The sequence below is a fragment of the Delphinapterus leucas genome, chromosome 4, assembly GCF_059928025.1.
Source record: "Delphinapterus leucas isolate spDelLeu-1000000601 "Yukka" chromosome 4, BTC_Dleu_Yukka2, whole genome shotgun sequence".
NCBI classification, from domain to species: domain Eukaryota; kingdom Metazoa; phylum Chordata; class Mammalia; order Artiodactyla; family Monodontidae; genus Delphinapterus; species Delphinapterus leucas.
The window spans coordinates 12,691,714-12,711,955 of NC_143132.1; the positions used below are offsets into that span (position 1 = coordinate 12,691,714).

The 20,242-nt window shown below is 48.6% G+C and overlaps 2 protein-coding genes across 9 annotated transcripts in view; one reads left to right on the forward strand and one right to left on the reverse strand.

Moving 5' to 3' along the window:
* Positions 1–2,602, forward strand: part of URB1 (URB1 ribosome biogenesis factor) — a 65,744-nt gene extending 63,142 nt beyond the window's left edge. For 6 of the 8 annotated variants that reach the window (XM_022552821.3, XM_022552822.3, XM_089910307.1 and 3 more), the window contains one exon: positions 781–1,564. In XM_022552821.3, coding sequence (XP_022408529.2) covers positions 781–962 — 182 coding nt within the window. In that variant the 3' untranslated portion in view covers positions 963–1,564. Of the gene's footprint in view, positions 1–780; positions 1,565–1,617 lie in introns of those variants that run through there. The other 2 variants (XR_016392962.1, XR_016392961.1) reach the window with 2 other exon arrangements.
* A 179-nt stretch (positions 2,603–2,781) lies between these two features.
* On the reverse strand, positions 2,782–19,053 carry MRAP (melanocortin 2 receptor accessory protein). The gene is given in 4 exon segments (XM_089910309.1): positions 2,782–3,510; positions 3,513–3,592; positions 5,829–5,952; positions 18,350–19,053. Coding segments are annotated over 4 exon segments (585 nt in total). The 5' UTR covers positions 18,456–19,053; the 3' UTR covers positions 2,782–3,235.
* Positions 19,054–20,242: the final 1,189 nt, after the last annotated feature.

Here is a 20,242-nt window from a genome sequence, read left to right on the forward strand (position 1 = left end):
AGAGCAGCGGCTTCCCTAAGTTTCTATCGTTATTACCCACGTGAAGAGTTACGTTTCATGTCATGGCCAGGTGTGTGTGTGTGTGTGTGTGTGTGTGTACACTCGAGCACACATGTGCACAAGAGCACACACGTGCGCACACAAACACACAAGTCACACAATTTATGTGCTTGGCGCTTAGCAGGTTCTTAATAAAGGTGTGACTGCACAGACGAGGGAACAGCAAAGGCTGTAGGAGGACAGGAGGGAGGCTGTGACCATGTGCAGGTGGCTCCTCCATCCGGGAGGGTGGACCCTTCACTGGGGGATGAGGGACACGAGGGGGAGCAGGGAAGGGGCCGGGCCCACAGCACAGCAGGTGAGCTCACCTGGTAGCCGGGGTGCCCTGCCCTCTCCTGTGGCCGCAGTCGGGGAATTGAATCTGGGCCTGTAAACCTTCTCACCTGTGCCACTGAGGGGATGATGGGAAGTGACTCCGGGCCGCTCCTCCCCAACTTCGGTTGTGGTTCTTGGCCTGGGTGGTCAGCACCAAGGAAGAGACTTGACTTGTAGTAACTTTTTTTTACATTTCACACACATTCATTCATCGCATGAAAAGATAATTTTAAAATGAACAAGAAAGGTTGACTTATAGTCAAGCAGAGGTGGAATTAATTTATGGCAGTGCGTGCTCACTGCCGTCTGGGGCTTCGCACAGCCCCGGGCCCCTGTGCATGTGGGCGGGTGACTTGTTTTCTGACTGACCGGATTGCGTTCTAATGGCCTTGTCCCTTTCCTCAGCCACTGCTGCATTCCTGGTGTCTCTGTACATTAAGGACATCTGGCTGGGGGCCCAGCGGCCAGACACCCTCTTGACCCACGTCCGGATGGTCCTCGACGCCTCGGAGGACGTGGAAGGTGGTGACGAGGAGGCCGTTGTCAGGCTCTGCAAGGACATCGCGGCCGCGATCCCCGACACTTAACCCCGTGCGGCTGGCGCTTCCGGCTCCAGGCTCTAGGAGTCAGGTTGAATCAAGGGTTTCCATGGAAGGCCTGCGAGATGACAAGCTCTGAATGTTGACCAGGTGTCCTGACAGGAAAAGTTGGCTTCATTTAACTGACTGATAAATAATAAGCTCAAGGGACCACGTGTGCGAAGCGGTCAGGGTTACAGTGGGCTTGGGGACCTTCGGGCCGTGAGCCCCAGTCAGCGAAGACCCTTCCTCTTAGGGGCTCATTGTTCCTCAAAGAAATACCACAAATCGAGGTGGCGCTTCTGAGTGCTTAAGGGATTCATGGACTTTAAAGCCGAAGTGTCCAGAGATATGTCAGGCAGAAGAGCAAGAAGAGAGACATGTAAAGTTTGCCTTAAGGCTTTAAAACAAAGCTCTGTGGAACTTCTTGAATAAATAAGCCCTGCCAGTGCTGTGTTATTTTAGTAAATAAGAAGGGCGTCGCCCTAAATCCTTAAAGCGTGAGATTGTTTTGACTTCTGCTTTGGAAAGACAGCCTATATTTTTAAAAATTCTGCTTCAAAGGGGGATTTAGAATTTTATAACTTGTTAATAAATGTCTATTTTTGTTAGGTTTTTGTGTTTTGTTTAATTGATTTAATCACAGGCTCTTTTTATTCTACAGAGACCTGCATTTCAGAGGTCAGGATTTGACTTTTAAGATTTCTACATTAATTGATATTGTAGCTGACGAACGTTGAATATGAAGTTTCATGGGTTTCCCAGATAAAATTTGGTCCTGATCATTTAAAGCTCTGCATGTACCCTCCTGCACACCCAGGTAGGTGCCCAGGGGTCTGCTGGGCCCTCGTGCCATGTCAGCACACGCATTCCCTGTCTGCCACCTGGGAGGTGGCTGTTTATTTGCCCATTGCACTGGCAATGGCTTGGTTTCAGCTTAAACATTTACACTTTTGTCTCCTTCCAGTGTTGTTTAGACTCTTTTCAGGTTTGTTTGTTTCTTTTTGCGGTACGCGGGCCTCTCACTGCTGTGGCCTTTCCCGTTGCAGAGCACGGGCTCCGGACGCGCAGGCTCAGCGGCCATGGCTCACGGGCCCAGCCGCTCCGCAGCATGTGGGATCCTCCTGGACCGGGGCACGAACCCGTGTCCCCTGCATCGGCAGGCAGACTGTCAACCACTGCGCCACCAGGGAAGCCCTTTTCTGGTTTTTTTAATGACTTAAGATTTTTACCAAGTCAAGAGTAACGCTTCTGTGCATTTGTCCCCTTCCCGCAAGTGGGGCTCATCGTCTAGAAGACAAGGAGCATTTACCTCCCCTATTCCCTCGCCTGCAAAACACCCACAACAATATTCTTAGAATGTCGTGAAGCCAGAATCCTACGTTTAGATTCAAGTTGGAAAGCCCATGTGGTCCTTTCTGCCCTCTTTCTGCATCTCTGGAGCCCATCAGTCTCCCTTCCCCCATCTTCCCTTCTAACCCACTGTCCCCCGGGCTGGGGAGGCCAGGCCTGGCCCTCACCTTACAGGATTATTTTTCAGTCACCTGGGATGGAGGGGGGGTGAGGTTTATGGGCTTTGTGGTATGGTGCTGGCACCCTGCCAGGGGCAGGCTGTCAGGCACTAGAGAACTAGGTCCATCGGGGGTCTCAGATCAGACGTCACACGAAATCACACAGCACGGGATCCTCCTGCCACTTGGGCTTAAGCCTTGCCTGCTGCACCCGACTGCCCTGTCCGGGGAGACGCCTCCCTGGGCTCTGTCTGTGAAAGGCCTTGGGGAGGTCAGAGGTGTGGCTCAGGTCCCCTGACCACAGTCAGCGAGTCTGGCTGGGCACACACTGCCCCATCTTAGTGACAGTGGGTGTCAGTGGGGGATGGAGGGGGACCTGGCAGGCACCCCCTGGGCGTCCTAAAGAAGGTGCAGATCAGCCAAGCGAACTCAGAGTTGATAAAAAAAACATTGCAGAAGTAATAGCGGAAACTATGAAGTGACATAGTAGAGATCAGTGAATATTTTTTAATCTTAATTCATACATATTTTACTTTTCTATCCTTCCTAAAGCAGCTTGAGCAGTAAGTAGGCAGGTTAAGTGCACTAAAGGAAATGAGCACTATTTGGGGCCTCCTCCCTCAGCCAGATGGGCTGTTGCCAGCCTTGGGTAAATGCACACATGCGCCCCCTTGTACAGTCATTCCTGACCTAGTTGCACATCGTGCTACCTGTAACCAGGCTTTCAGAGGGCACGTGTGTGTCCAGGTTGGTTTGAGTTCCCCGGCTCACTCAGCAATGGCCCTGGTTTGGGTTGTTGGTTCTACTGTCGAGAGGTTCTGTCTGCAGGGGAGGCTCACTGGGCTTTAAGTTCCTGACGTCGGCTGGTACCGTGCGGGTCCCCATCGAGGGCCAGTTCCCAGAGAGCAGGATGGCTCTGGGGGGTGGAAGGGGGCCGAGGTGGAGGGACTCTCCTGCTGCAGCTGCTGGACGGGGCCCGACGCTCTGCCACCTGGTTCCTCGACCGAGCTCGGTAGAGGCAGCGGGGTCCCCTGGGGGGCCCCGTGGTGCTGGGGTTGCTTCCAGACACAGAAGGGGAGGTTGAGGCCGAGACTCCAGGGGCACGTTGGGTGGTGCTGGGCATTGTTCCTGCGGACAGAGCAGAGGGAAGGAAGCGTCCAAGCTGCCCAGAGAACTGTCCTTCCCCGGGTTGGGGAGGGGACTCCCTGCTGCACCCTCCTGCCTGGCCAAAGCCTGCAGAGGAGAGTCACAGGGCGAGAGCCCCTCTGCCAGGGAAGCAGGCCCAGGGCTGGGGGGCAGGCTCAGCCTGGCTCACCAAGGCTACCACAGTGGAGAAATGGAAGAGAAGAGGAAGTGCTCGATGGTGACCCTGACCTTGGGGCTTTCCCTCTGACCTCATGTCACAGATTCACAGCTGGTGGAGGCAGGGGTGGGGGGATGGGAGGGGGGGAGGTTGACCTTCCGTCCATCCACATGTTTGAGTGTAGCTCATGTCGTGTCCGTACCTCATGCCAACTTGTATCTGAGCCAGAAATCCATCCTCCCTGGATGGACCCTCCTGCACTCGAGGTGCTGGGGGCACAGGACACATCCCGCCTGCCTTTAGTTTCATCAGTGAAGTGGGATGATAACTGCCTTGTGGGTATCAGGATGAGATGAGGCCATGTACCGATAGCTGTCTAAGCTAGAGAACTAGTTCAAATGTGGTTATAATTGGAACGTGAATGAAGAAGGCCAGGAAGGGAGCGCGAGGGAGCTAAGCCCTCCTTCCAGATGACTCAGATGATGCTAGCACAATCTTTTTTTTTTTTTTTTTTTTCCATCATGGAAAGAACGACTCTTTGGGAAGCAGCTCAGCATTCTCTTTCCTAAGTCTAACTAAGGATCTATTTGGCCGCCCTGAGCATTCCTTGTCACAAAGTTCCTGGAGAGCATTTTCTGTAGTAAGCCATGCGGCCAGTCAGGACAAAGAGCGTCATTATTTTGCCCTGTGGTAAAACTGTAGCCCAGAAGATGCGCAAAACCCCTGTGTGCCCACCAGGCTGGGGAACCTTCCGCCGGGAGGTAGCTGAGTATCCTCACAAACTGTCCCTAGCACAGGGCTTGCTCCAAGTCTCCACCGCAGGGGAGTAGAAAAGAAAGTCCATTTCAGTAGTTTGTTCCTCGGGGATCTCTTGGGGGTAAAAATCTGCTTAGCGTCAACGTGAGTTCTGAAAACTGAAAGAATGGATTTCTTCATTGCTCGAAAGCTGGTCCCCGCCTCCCACATGTGACCAAGGGAACCAGAATGACCTGGTGTGTGTAGACCCGGTGCATGAGACACTATGGACAGGGCGGGTGGACGAGGGGGTAGGAGAGACAGAGGCCCCTCCAGGCAGGTCTGTGAATCCGCAGATCCACAGGCCTTCGGGGAACTGGCAGGGGGACCCCCTCAGGCAGGGGGGCTGCCCTCTGGTTCTTTCAGGGACTTGAAGGCTCCTCTTCCCCTCCTCTCAGAACAGCTCTGCCCACCTCTCCCTGCTCCCAGCTGCCTGTGCTGACCCACGGTTCCCACATCCCAGGAGTTCTTGGTCCATAATGGTACCCAGCCACCATCTTCCTCTGGCCCCCTCAGTGCCTCGTGGCCCCAGCTCCCCTGCCAGGCCATATGTTTCTAGGTGCAGTGGCCAGCCCTGGACCAGCCCTCTCCGGGTTGGTTGCCCACCCCTGGTCCCATGAGCTATGGCAGGGAGAGAGGTGGTATAGGGCCCCTTGTAAGCATTGTCCTTAGGACAGCGGTGGCTGTGTTGGGCGGATTCAGCTGGAAGGGAAAGTTGGATGCAGGAGGCCAATTGCGTAGCACAGGAGAATTAACATACAACGAGCTCGGCTCTAGTTACTACTTGGAATGCATGGATTGTACCTCCAATTTAACTTCCGCTTCATGGTCTGCAATAGCTTAACTGAGTTATGGTCTACACACCGCAAAGTTCACCCGTTTAAAGTTTATAATTCAATGGTCTTTAGTACGTTCCCTGAGTTGTGCGACCATCACCCCAATCTATGTTGGAATAGTTACCTCGTGCCCCAAAGAAACCCTGTGCCCCTTAGCAGTCAGCCCCACTTACTCTGCCTTCTCCCAGCCCTGGGCAACCGCTAATCTGCTTCCTGTCTGTGGCTTTGCCTCTTCTAGACATTTCACATCCAGGGAATCACACCGCGTGTGGTCTTTGGTGCCTTACCTCTTTCACGTAGCACAGTGTTTCCAGGGGTCATCCACGTTGCGGCATGAAATCAGGGCTTTATTCCTTTTTATGGCCAAATAATATTCCACCTGGGACATACGGGTACCCCCTATTTAGCCCCTCACGTGGCCACTTACCACATACCTCCGCCTGTCCTTACTTTCCTCGTCTGCGGGGAGGCTGGCCAGGACATGGACAGCAGCAGCAGGAACAGGAAGACCACGAAAGCTGCCAGGCTCACCCAGAAGGCGATGACGATCGAATCTGTGGGAGGCGGACACGCGTCTCCACGTCAGTGTGATGTCACAGGGCCCATGGCTGGGAAGCGAGAGCCCCCATGTGCTGTGGGGATGGGGCTCTGGGGCTAAGTCTTCTCTGCTGTGATGGGGGATGGAGGTACGGGGGCAGATTTTTCCATTAATGATAACCTTGGGAAGGAAATGGGCAGCAGCAGGGACCTGGCATTTTTCCCAGGGCCACGGGCCTCTGGGTGAGTTTAGGGGGCTTATTGAGGGGAAAAAACAGTAAATGAAGTTGGGTGGCACCTCATGGGTTTGCTTTTTCAGCTGCTACTGATGATCAGAGAATGGATTTCCCCTCTTCCCTTCCTCTCGGGAGGGAGAAGAAAGAGCTGTGAGCAACTTCTCGTGGCAAGACGGCCTCCCCTCCCCTGTGAGGGCTGCAGCCCCTACCAGCCTGGTTAGGGACAGCTTCAAAGACCCCAAGATCAGAGACTTAGAAAAAAAGATGTGCGCTAGGCAACTGTGCCAGCCTGCCGCAGGAAGGGCCAGGCCCTTCCCACTGTGGAGTTGTCACCCGAGGCCTGCCACGGCCAGCCTGCTAGAGGTGGAAAGAGCCGGTCCCTTTCTTTCCGAGGGACAGGCCCAGCTGCGGGGCAGTGGCGGGAGGAAAAAGCACTATTGCAGCCGCTACTCTGGCTGTATCTGTGGCTGGAGGTGAAAGGACGCAGGGAAAACGGGAAAGATGCTTAGTCTCTTCTGGGCCCTGGGTAGATCCTGGCAGGTCAGGAGGTTCCTTTCTCTGAGACTCCGGGTCTGGAACTTTCGGCAAGTTGCTAGGGAACTGCAGGGGTATAGTTTCCCTTGGGGGTTGTCTTTGGCTCTGGGCACAGAGGACCAGGTTCATAATTAGTGTCTGCAAGTATCTTCTCCCATACACACTCATGCCCCCAGGACAAGATGCCCCAGACCAGGATATGCTAGGCACCTACATGTGTGACCAAAGGAAGCCACTGAAGGATAGTAATCAACAGGCATGTATTAAGCACGTACAGGAGCCAGGCTTTGCTGGGGGCTGTTAAGGATTCAGAGGGGGCCAACCTAGCCCACCAGAAATCGCTGACCCCCTTCAGGATGCTGCATCTCTCCCCCAGCCTCCTCGGCCCTCCTGCTGCACTGCCTGTGCCAGCCGTGCCCTGCCTTCTGTTGGGTTCTGTTCAAACAAAAGATGTTTTTGTGATGGATTCAAATGAAAAGATGTTTATAAATGGGTGAACAAATGAACAAATAACTGAATGGAGGATTAGAGATCTATGAGTCATTTGTGGGGTAAATAATAGTAATTTAGTAAAGATCATTACCACTGCCCTCTATGATCCAAGACAGGTAGAGGGAGAAACTGAGACCTTGGAAGAGTTGATTTTAGGTCCTAAAAGTGTCAAAAACAGGTAATAAGGAACAGATGCAGTATTTGCAAAAGGAATCATGGGCCTCCACCACCTAGTAATACATCAGCAACTTGGCAACCACACTGAAGAGAGGCAAGGACAGCGAAGCCCCACAGGCTGACTCTCACATCCTCTCGGCTTTCTGTCCCTGACCTGAGAAACCGATGGGGGTGCCCTAGAGCAACAAACTGTTGTAGGGGACGTATGGGCTCCCCGGAAATAGGAAATGAGGTTGTTGCCATCTGTCTTAAGCTTAAGGACTTTTTAAAAAAATTTTTATTGGAGTGTAGTTGATTTACAATGTTGTGTTAGTTTCAGGTATACAACAAAGCGGATCAGTTATACGTATACATATATCCACTCTTTTTTTTAGATTCTTTTCCCATATAGGCCGTTACAGAGTACTGAGCAGAGTTTCCTGTGCTGTACGGTAGGTTCCTATTAGTTATCTATTTCATATACAGTAGTGTGTATACGTCAATCAAAAGAAGCCTCTGACTTTCTTAGTGTTCCTTGCCTGCTCACTGTATTATTCCACAATACCTGCTTCGGTTCAGCTCTGTCCCAAAGAGTCCCAATTTATTGTATAACCCTCAAAGTATAAGAGTATGTATGTTTTCAGAAAATATGGTTTGGGATTTTTATTGTATAAGGAAGTTTCAGATTTCTGCAGACACTAACGCTCTTTTACTTTCATAAAAATAATGCAGGATTTGAGGTCTTTGGCACCTATGTAAGTTCCGTCAGAGCCTCTAAGAAAACAGCCCCCAAAGCTGAGCAGTTGAGACGCCCCCTCCCCTCCCCCAGGCTCCCCTCCCCCAGGCTCACGCTGTCTGTCCCAGCCCTTGGTCATTATCTCCAGATGCTGAGCAGGAAATGAGATGTTACTGCTCCCAGAACACAGCGTCTTCAGAGAAGTGAAATTTTCATTTCGCCAGACCAAAAAGGCGAACAGTAGCCACTAGCTGTTTCCTGTACTATATTCTATTTCATCGTGTTCTTTTGAAAAAGGCAACCAAGAAAATAGGGTTTTTTCCTCTTCTTCCTGAAGGTTCAGCCTAAGTGCTTGAGAGGACGTTTTGTACCAAGGGTGAGAGCTGTCATTCCCCAGTGTTGGAAATGTTTAAACATCCGTGGGCTTGTCTTTACAACAAGGAGCACCAGGCTGGCTTGACAATGAAACTGGTCCAGCCACGGAAAACCCCCCTTCCCTTCCCTCTTCTCCAAGGCCCTAGAATAAAATTAACCCCAAGGTTTTTCCCTTCTTGGGGAATAATAACGGGGTTAAGGGCCTAGGCTCTGGAGGCTAACAAATTCTGACTTGGTCATTTCCTAGCTGTTTGATCTCAGGCAATCTTTTACATCTCTAAATTTATTAACAGATAAACTCCTTATCTGTTAAATGGGGATAATAGTATGTGTTTTTTGGCTGTTAGGTAAATTAAATAAAATAATATGTATATGCAATGTACATGGCACAATTCCTTGTTTAATGGTCGTGAACCAATGTATAAATAGAACTAATATTATTTCAGCTACGAGGGCTTTGTGGCAAGTAATATCACGGTATCCTTCAAGCTCTCACTAAAATGTAAGCTATGAGTGAAGGTAATTGTAGCATAGACTGCTGGCTGTCAATCCTAATGTTTGCTTTCACATGCTTCCATAGTAATAGAACCCCTCCTTTAGCAGGTCACATGGCTTCCTGGCATGAAGACTACATTTCCCAGCCTCCCTTTCAGTTAGTAGGGTCATGAGACAAGGTTCTGGCTAATGAGATGTGAGTGGAGCAGTTACAGGACAGCTTCTAGGAGTCCTTCTGCAGAGATGGCTGGATTTCTAAAACCCATGTCCCTTCTTATGCCCTTACTCCATTTTGTTGCCCAGAACATGGATGTGATGGCTAGAGCCAGGCTTGGATGGCAGGGATGGCAGAGATATGAGCTAGAACAAAGCCACTTCTTGAAGATTTCATGGAGCTGACCTACCATCCCATCCTTCAAACTTGTACATGAAAGAGAAATCAACATCTGTTTTATCTGGAACTCTGTTAATTTAACCAATTTTTTCTATTGAATCTGTAAAAAAATTGACTTTTTAAATGAACATATCAAAACTGACAAATCCAAATGAATGCGGACCTTCAAAATAATCGTCTGCTCTCTTCCACAGTCATCTAAATTTTCCTAAAATACATGCGATGATCAAACATTTATAAACTCTTCTTTTGCAGTTACCTTGAAGGACACACACACACACACACACACACACACACACACACACACACACCAATTTTGCTACTTTATGAGATATTTTATTTTTGACACCCAGCTGGTATCAATCAGCTTAAGTCCATCCACCTGATTGGTTTCTGGGTGATTCTTAACTATTTCCCAGAAGCAAATCCACTCTCCAAAGCAATACATAATTTATCTCTGTGGACATTTCATAGAATGTGTCATGGCCACCAAAGTCATTTCCAAAGTAAGAGTTCCAAGCAGTTTTTGTGCAATGACAGACTCATTCGAGTTTGGCAGCTCCACATGGGGCTAGCTAGATGGGAAATTTGTTCCAAGGTAAACATATTCGTATCTTTGTTTAAAAATCACTTTCACTGCTTACGTCATGTCCATGGGACTGACCATTTGCTGAAGACTTAAACATCCTAATTAAAGTGGTAACCTGAACTTGATCCCTCTGACCAAAAGAGAAGAGTTATATAGAGGTCCTTTGTATTATTATTTATTTTTTAACCTCTTTATTGGAGTAGAATTGCTTTACAATGGTGTGTTAGTTTCTTCTGTATAACAAAGTGAATCAGCTATACATATACATATATCCCCATATGTCCTCCCTCTTGCGTCTCTCTCCCACCCTCCCTATCCCACCCCTCTAGGTGGTCACAAAGCACCGAGCTGATCTCCCTCTGCTGTGAGGCTGCTTCCCGCTAGCTACCTGTTTTACATTTGGTGATGTCTATATGTCCATGCCACTCTCTCACTTCATCCCAGCTTACCAGACTGCCTTATTATTGAAGCCGCCAGAAGCAGTGCATCAGCAGAAGTCAATACGGGCCATGACGAATTCTTCCTAACCTCTAATTAAAGGAAGAAGACATATTGACCTGAGAGGTAAATAATACAGCCGTAAAGCCAGACACTACCCAAGGAAAATCAACGCATCTCACTACTCCCTTCAAGGCAGTACTTGAGTAGCATCTGGAGACTCATGGTATTAAAATAATCTGTATGCTTGCTATAAGACTGGAATACGGGACTGTTTTTTTCTCCTAAGCTTAGCCGCTGAAAAGGGAACAAATAGAAGATCAAACATGTAATCAGTCTGTTCAGGAAGGGTCTCAGGAAACAGATTTGTATTTTCCACCTTTCTGACCGTGCTGGGAAGATTCTTAAACTTTCCGTGAAACAGAAGCCACGTCTGAAAAATCACAAGGGTAACAATCCTTGTGACGTCCCTGTAACAGAATCACACCAGATTTTAAGCCATCCTGGGAAAGGGCAACCCACAGCCTTCAAGTCAACACTGAATGCTCATAAAAATATATCTAAATCCCTAGACATTTCCAATTATCTGCCCAACCATGATGGAATAAATTGCACTGTCTGGGCATGAACACAAAAATCTTAAAATCCTTCCTGCTTGTTAGGTTAACACATGAGCTCGGGGATTTTTTCTTCTATTTTTGTCTTCTCTACTTGACATAGGAGTTGAACCCAGCCTGGACTTCACCATGTCTACCAGCTGCCCTAGGTGACCTTCTAGTGAGACGATCTGAGCGAGAGCTTTGCCTCTTTGCCCAAAGCATTCCCAGCATCTTTCTGTCTTTGATGCGTGCCCCTGCAGAGACCTGGGATATGATGCTTTCTGATTTGTTTGACTGGGTTGGCGATCCAGCCCAGAGGAACTGGCAGGGAGAGAAAGTCACATTTGTCAGTAAAGGAGGTCACCTGCTTGCTGTGGCTGACCTCTGTCCACCCTCACCTGGACTCACGCTTACCTTACCGTACCTTCAAAGCCAAGTAACAGAGCATCCCTGAGACTGCCCAATGCTGCCTTTTGCTGATCATCACAGAAAACAAAAGTGACACAGTGATAACGGGAGCACAGAGATTGGATGAGGGAGATTGCTGCTTTTGCATTTTTTAGGCTTTTTCTTTTTTAGTGAACTTTTTTGAATTCAAGTACTAAGGACAGAAATAGGTGAGACATCTTTACTTAACACACAACAGTGGAAGAAGTTCTTCTCTCCCCAAGGCCACTGCTTATAAGAGCAAAATTCTGGAAACATTCTATATGTTCAAAGATACATATTTCTAGAACACCATGCAGCTATTTGCAAAATTTTTGTGAAAGAATATTTAACAACATGGGAAAAGAAACTGTGAGGTCAGTAAGAGCAGGGTACAAAATAGCATACACAGCCAGATCTGATTTGAAATATATCTAGGAGACAGGATGTGCATAGTGAATTCTCTCTGTCTGCTTCAGCTGATGGCCAAGACAAAGGTGCCACTATAGACTGAATGTTTGTGTCTCCTACCCACCATTCATATGTGGAAGCCCTAATCCCCAGTGTGATGATTTTTGGACGTGGGGACTTTGAGAGGTAATTAGGGTTAGATGAGGTCATGAGGGTGGAGCCCTCATTAGGATTAGTGACCTCATGAGAAGAGAAAGAGACACACATACACTCTTTCACCATTTGCGCTGAGGAAAGGCCTTGTGAGCAGACACAGAGAAGGTGGCCATCTACAAGCCAGGAAGCAAGTGCTCACCAGACAGAGAATCTACTGCCACATTGATCTTGGACTTCCAGCCTCCAGAACTGTGAGAAATAAATACCTGTTATTTAAGCCACCCAGCCTGTGATGTTTTGTTATAGCAGCCCAAGGAGACTAAGACAGGGCTTGACTACTTAAAATCTGACTTGGTGATGCTTAGCTCTAAGGAATTTTCTTTAGAGACAGTAGATAGTATTAGGAGTCCCCCAAGACCCTCATCTTGTAGGAGAGGGTGCCCTGCCCTCGAGTCCATGGGGACAACCCAGGGCATTCCCTATGTGTCTGTTGCATACTTCCCAGCCTGCAGATCTGTGGGAAATAAATTTCTTTTGTTTATAATCCACCCAGTCTCTAGTATTTTGTTATAGCAGACTGAAAGGACTAATACAGGCTGCTGTAACAAAGTACCATGTCTGGGGTAACTTAAACTACAGAAATTAATTTTCTCACAGTTCCGGAGGTTGGAGGTCCAAGACCAAAGTGTCAGCAGGGTCAGTTTCTTCTGGGGCCTCTCTCCTTGGCCTGTCTTTCACTGGGTCCTCTCATGGTCATCCCCCTGTGTGTGTCTGTGTTCTAATCTCTTCTTACAAGGGCACCAGTCGCTCTGGATTACGGCCCAGCCTAATGACCTCATTTTAACTTAATCACCTCTGTAAAGGTCTTATCTCCAAATACAGTCACCTTCTGGGGTACTGGGAGTTAGAATCTCAACATAAGAATTTGGTGGGGGGCCGGGGGACACAATTCAGCCTATAACATCCAGGAAGGACAAACTTGGAAGGGGTTCAGACCTCCCTGGAGGAGATGTGGTTTGGCCACTGGATGGCAGAGGGGTTGGGTCATTCAGCCAGGCCTGAGTTTGCCTGGAGCTGCTGGACAAACCATGGAGAGCCCTCTGGAGGCCTGGTGGGTGGGTGAGGGTGTTGAGGGGGAAGAGAGGAAGATGGAGGAGTTGTGGCACCTCCCCCACTGACCACAGTTTGCCCGGGGGCTTTGGTTTCTTTGTCTACATGGCTGCAGAGAGGTTATTGCCACACCAAGGCTGCAAGATCTCAGGGAGACGGTGTTCTGGGCCAGGGACCGGGGCTAGTTCCCCCAGATGTCCCCACGCCCTCACTGCTGAACCCCCAACCCCGGTGCTCCAGCGGTGCCCTCCAGAGCCCTCTCCTGAGAAAGCCTAACACGTGCTCACTTTAAAGAAAATACCATCGTTGATCACAGAGCCTATTTTGAAGGGCGCATTCAGAGCTGAGAGGCAATAAATTGATAATTGGTGCAAATATTCATCATAAAAATTAATAATGTGTACAAGAGCAGCCTACTTCACATTAGTTTATTCATTCATTCAGCAAACAGCTATTGTGTGCCTACTGTGTGCTAGGCACTATTTAGGAGCTCGGGGTAGAGAGAGAGAGAGAGAGAGAGAGAGAGGTAGACAAAGGTTCCTGCTCTGCTAGATCTGACATCCTGGTGAGAATCTGCCCCCTGATCATGAAAAGTGTCCTGGGAAGAGTCCTGAGGCATCAGAGCTGGAATTTAGGTCCTGGCTCTGTGACTAGTCAGCTGCGTGACATTAAGTCACTTGGCCTCTCTGAGCCTCACATACTTCTATTCCCATGGCTGTAACACCGGAGCACGCTCATTCGTTCATTTATGTGGCCGCTCCCTCCTATACTGTGAACTCCTGAGGGTAGGGATCTTTTCAACTTTATGCTTCCAGCCCCAGCACATGGCTGTTTCCTGCCCACGTGTCACCACTACCCTACTGACCCTCACATTTATATGTTAACCAGAGCCATTTTCTTAGCAAGCAAATCGGCCCTTGTCTCTTCCCTGCTTACAATTTTAAATGACTCCCTGCAGTTTACAGGGATCCTCCAAGGCTGGCCTGCAAGAACCTGGCCCCCGGGGATCTGGAGCTCATCCTTTGTCACCCTTCCCAAAACACCGTCCCGGAAACACATCTTTTACCTACAGGAGTGTAACGGTTCTCTACCCTGCGCCAGCCCCCTGAGTAGCAGGCAAATTCTAATCGATTTTTTGGACTCAGCTTTGCCACATCTTCCCTGGGAAGCCTTCCTTCACCTCTTACTTCTCCCCAGGGGTGTCCTTCTCTGTGCTCTGTGGGCAACTTTCGCAAATCTCCAGCCTAACACCATTAACTGAATAAACGTTTATTACTGATCAGTATCTCCCACTTGACGGGACAGTTGAGGATAAACAGAGCGACCTGCTTGATCTCTTCCTCGAGCCAGTGTCATCTACAAAAAGGGTCTGGTCTAGACTAAGAGAGACTCCAGGGACCAGACGCAGCATATCAGCATGGAGCGGACAAAATAGCTCTCATGCACATTTGGGGGGAACTGGGAAAATCTGAACATAGACCGGAGATTAGACGATACTAAGAAATAATTGTTGAAGAGTTTAGATGTACTGTGATGTACTAACTTTTAATAGTTTCCTAAATTTGCTGGAGGAGTGTCATGAGGTCTGTAACCTATTTGGAAATACAACATCACAAGATAGATCAATATGGTAATGAAATAAAATAGTTGTTGGGCTTCCCTGGTGGTGCAGTGGTTGAGAGTCCGCCTGCCGACAAAGGGGACACGGGTTTGTGCCCCGGTCCGGGAAGATCCCACATGGCGCGGAGCGGCTGGGCCCGTGAGCCATGGCCGCTGAGCCTGTGCGTCCGGAGCCTATGCTCCGCAATGGGAGAGGCCACAACAGTGAGAGGCCTGTGTACCGGAAAAAAAAAAAAAAAAAAAGTTGTTAAAAAATCGAGGGCATGGATTTAGTCCATTTGCTTTTATACCTCCAGCTCCCAGTGCAACCGTCTGACGCGTAATGGATTGTACAGAATTTTGATTGTTGAATTAATCATGAGCAATGGCCAGAAGGTGGGAAAAGGTATGGAGTGTTTCTGATGTGGAAGTGGATGTCTTTGAAAAGATTGAAAACAAAATTGACAGTTCCTAATTTCAGAGGGACTACCAGGAGGAAAAGGGGGCTTAGACCTATTGGGGAGGGCAGGGGCAGGGAAATGAGCAGAGGGCACGTGGTTGAGCCTGGAGTCCCTCTTATGCAGGGACGCCGTGAACAGTTACACAGGCTGCACACTGCTCAAGGGACCCCACCTGAATGGGTTGTGATTAGCTGTGTGCCCAAAGGAGGAGGCTTTTTTCTAATTTTTCTCTACCATGGGGGTTAGTGGCAGCCCTGTTCCTATGTTTGTGGGGCTTGAGGAAGGAGAGGAGAATTAAGGTGACCATCCGATGTGCCTGGGTTTCTCAATATGCATCCATGGGACAGTCCTGGGCAAACCTAGAAGGTTGGTTGCCCTCAGTATAGGGCAGCAAGAGAAAGAAGAGATTGAGGAGATGGAAGTGAAGATGGAGAGAGACTGAAACCAGGGGGCAGAAGGAGATAAGCTTGTGGGTTGATGTTTTCCAAAGGGACCAGAAAATGGAGTCATTGTCACCAGCTCATAACACAACTTCCTGCAAGCTCAGCAACCTGTCCTCCCCACCTGGGCTCTGCTGAGCATCCATAGGACAGGATGTCCACTTTCCCACCCACTGGACCCAGCCTCATACAGTTACAGACAGGCCCAGGGAGGAGAGAGGGCACCCAAGGGAGTTCTCAGTTTCCCCTCAGCAGCTCCAGGCAGGAGTTATTACAAAACAGCACACAAAGTAGGAGTGCAATTGTATGTGGGTGTATAGGTGTCTGTGTATGTCCATGCATGCACATGTGTATGTGCCTGTGTGCACATGAGGATACAGACACAGAACAACCCTAATTGGCTAGGCACCAAAACGTTAACACTGATTTTTTTCTGACTGGTAGAGTGAAGTAATTTACTAAGGAGCATATCAAACTTTAAAAAAGATATTTAAAAAATGTGGTCAGGGCTTCCCTGGTGGCGCAGTGGTTGGGAATCCACCTGCAAACAGGAATAAAGGATCCCCGAAGGAGCACCTCTCCCTGTGGGTGTCAAAGATTCCTGATATCTAGGGGTTGGGTATAAAATGGTATCTGATATCCATTGTAATAAATCTGGAGTTAACTTTCTAAGACACTAGGATACTTTTGAGACAGAATATTCTTTTAAGATGGATTTTTAAAAAAATAAATGAGATTTAACATTTTTCTTATTTTATTTTTTTAATTAGTTAATTAATTTTTGACCACACCACCACATGGCTTGTGGGATCTTAGTTCCCCAACCAGGGATCGAACCTGGCGCCCTCGGCAGTGAAAGCACCGAGTCCTAACCACTGGACCGCCAGGGAATTTCCTTAAGATGGATTTCTTGATAGAGTTTATTTGTTTGGGGTTCCAATAAGCTGGGTGAGTTTCTTCAAATTGTAGATATCATGTTTTCTATTGTCTGTATGCAGATATGGGAGAGTTATTTTGTCAGTCCCCTAAGATGCATAACTTGAATCCCTGCCATGAAAATACCAATTGATGTTTACTCTTCATTGGAGAGATGACCCAGCAACTGGCTTCCCCCTGTAGGAGTCAAAAGCCCCCAACATCTAGCTTGTCTGGGGGGTGGCAAGGCGGTGACTTGTCTCTCTGGTGAGATTCCTCACTGAGATAATCTTTACTGGGTTTGGGAGTTTGAGGAGGAATTTCTTATTTGATCTCATTTCTAGCTCCCCAGGTTGTAAACTTCCAACTCTAGTTCAAGTGTGCAAGAAAGAACATCTCAAACCTCATACACAATTTAGAGAACACCAGCCGTTTTCGTCAGAAATAGAAGTTGTTTGTGGGTAAGGGGGAAGGGCAGAGGACTGAGATCATGGGTTCTAAGATTCTAGAGCTGCAAATGGTCCTCCCACCCAAAAAAAAAAAAAAAGCAGCTGGGAGACTCTTTGGAGCCCAGGTGGTGGCTGAGAGGGGTGTCTGGCACACGAAAAGACAGGAGTGTCTGAAGCTGAGCCAGAATTTTATTTAATTCGTGTTAATTTTTAAAAGTCTTTCCTGAATGCAGATCTACATGTTGTCCAGATCAATATGTATCCCGAAGTTCTGAACTTTTGATAATATACTTATGTGGGCTTTTATTTCAAATCTGCCACTTTCTCCCTATTACTATATGTCTTCCTTATTGTGAGTCGTAGGTGAAAAAAAATCTGCATTTTAATGTCATAACTATAGACCTTGTATCAGAAAACACACGCCAAATCATTTTCCCCCCAAAGGTTTTGCTACAGTGCCAGGGATACAGGAAGTCCTCAGCAAACATGAAACAGAAGTCCTCAGCTTTTGCAAGTTGTAAATGAAACAGGAAACAGGAACACTTCCTAACCAGACATTCTATAGGACTTCCCCCAAGGGCCCTGCCAGGGATCTGCCTCCTTTTATTAAATGACACCATCCGAGTGAATTTCAGTTTTGAGCTGGTGTGTAACAGACTATCTTTCTTTTCATAGGAGAAGCATCCGGTTCCTTCGAAGGACTGCGTTCTTTTTTTGAAGGACATAGTGTGTGATGGTAGTGAAATCCCAAGGAACCCAAGGGACTTCAGAATAAGCAGAGAGGATGGGCTCCTGAAACTGAGACTTTGTTTTTGTTTTGTTTTGTTTTTCATGTTCATTCACTCAGTCAACTCATTATCTTGACTGACTAGCTGGAATAATCAGAGGAGATCGCTGACAAAGTACCAAGTTACGCAAGAGATAAAGGCTGGGCAGGGGCAAGGAGGAAAAGGATGTTTACTTGTCTGGTTGTCCTTCCTGAGACTCTGAAGATGAAGCACTGGCGGGTATTTTAATAAGAATTAGTAAGTCACACATCTTAGGAGTGGACACAGTAACTCTCTCCCACATCTGTATAGAGACAACAGAAAACGTGAAATCTGCAATTTGAAGAAACTCATCTAGCTTATTGGAACCCCAGACAAATCTAACTCTATCAAGAAATCTATCTTACCAGTAGCTTCTGCTCCCAAAGTGTCTTAGTTTCTCAGGAGGTTAGTTCCAAACTTATTACAGAAGATAACAGGTACCCCCCCCCCCCCCGCCATTCCCTTATATCCACGAGCTCAAGTCATGTTCTGGCTTCCCGGTGGCATCTGCTGTAGTTCTTGAGTGAATGGAGAAAAGTCATGTGGGCCAACCCCCAGCCTCTGCCCGGCCAGCTTTCCCAGTTCGGGACTCACGTTTGCTGGCCTTCAGCTTCTTCTCGTCCACGGGAATGAGGTCCAAGTAGTCCAGGTAGTATTCGTAGCTGTCGTATGCAGTAGAGGCATTGGTCCGGTTGGCCATGCCTGCGGCGCTGGCAGGTGGCCCCTCCGGAGCTGCTCAGAGCTCTACCAGGAGGTTGCCCGGCTGATTTCTGTAAAATCATCCAAGTGTGTCTGTGGGTCTCCAGGCTCAAGGCCTGCCCACTTATCAGAGCCGTTGGGCTCAGAGGAAGGTCAGAGGGGTGGGCCTGACATCTTCAGTGTTCAAGTAGAGCATTCCATCCTGCCCTGCTTGACAGAACTCCAAAACAAACAGAGCTACAAGGCTGGAGCCTGCAGTCCCAGTGCAGTTCCAGGTTGGCCCTCAGCGTCAGGACAGGAAAACAGATCCCCCAGAGCCCCTTGAAAGGCAAGATGTGGTCTACGATTGGAAAGGACAGTCACTTTCTACCTTAAGTACCTAAAAAGTTAATCAGCAAATCAAAAGCCTGTCGGTGCCCTTGACTTGCATTAAGGCAGTGCCTGGTGCTATTAAGCAACCAGCAAATCACTGGCTTACGTTCCTTATCCGAGGGCCTGAGTGATGTCAACCCTGAACTTGCAACCTGTCGTGTCCACATCAGCAATTAATTAAACCAAAAGGACACTCCTCTCCAATTGAGCACACTTCCCAGCTTTCATCTGAGCCCCCAAGAAACAGTCAGTCAGTTGCCTCTGTTCAGACAGGCTGTTTTTCGTGTCAAGATCCCACATGGACTGCGCTCTTGGGAAATAGGGCCCCAGGGTGAATAGGGTTCACCAGCCCTCTGCTGACGACACATGGGACAAGGATTCTGCTGGTCAGGGCCTGACTCCAAGTTGTACACTCACTTTTCTAGGAGCACAGATGCAATCAAGAGGAACATTCCAAGTACTGGGAATGAGAAGCTCTAAATGTGAGAGGATCCCTAGAATTAGTTACGAAATCAAAATGCACAGAATGCTGGGGACTTTCCCTCCAATATATGAACTTTCCAGTCTTCTTGATTCAGGTCTACACTGCCAGAGGAAAGCTGGGCACTGATGGTGTAGACAGTGAACCCGGATAACTTCAGGCCCACCTGGGGGGCCTGCAGCATTCCACGGGGACCCCTCCTCCTGAACTGAACCTCGGTGGTTCAGTCGATTAGAAAGGGAGAAGTGAGCTCCTGCGTTTCCAAAGTGAGGAGATGAAAGATCCACTTGAAAAGACACTCCGTACAGCATGCACATCCCTGTGCACGTACGTCCAGCTGCTGCTGTGCACGTGCCTCCTGGGAGTCCTTGGTTAAAGGGACAGTAGAGTGTAGGGGACACAAGCATGGATTCTGGAGCCAGGCTGCCCACTTTGCATCCTAGCTCTAGCTCTTCCCAGCAGTGTGGCACTGGACAAGTGACTTAACCTCTCTGCAGCTGGCTTTCCTCATCCGTGAAATGGGCATGACCACAGCATGTGTCTCCCGGGCAGGGGCCGGCGGCGGGGAGGGGCGGGGCTGGGAAGTATGAATGGGCACAGCCAGGCATGGGACTTACAGCAGCCTTGTTGGTAGGAGGCGCCCGTAAATATAAGCTGTTGTTGTCACCTGCCAGCGAATGTGGCCTTTCCTCCCACCCCACCATGCTTCTTTTCTCATTTCTCATCCTCCATCGAGTCCATCTCCTCTTCATCTCTACTCTCACCCTCCCTCTCTCATAATCCATCCATCTCCTTCTTTGTACAACACCAACCTTGGATACAGATGAACTCCTTCTATTTCTTGCCTTAACTACCCACGTTCTCCAGCACTCTGCCTGTCCTTTAGGAGAACCTCTAGTAAAAAGTTTCCCAACCTCAGGTTACCATCATCATCC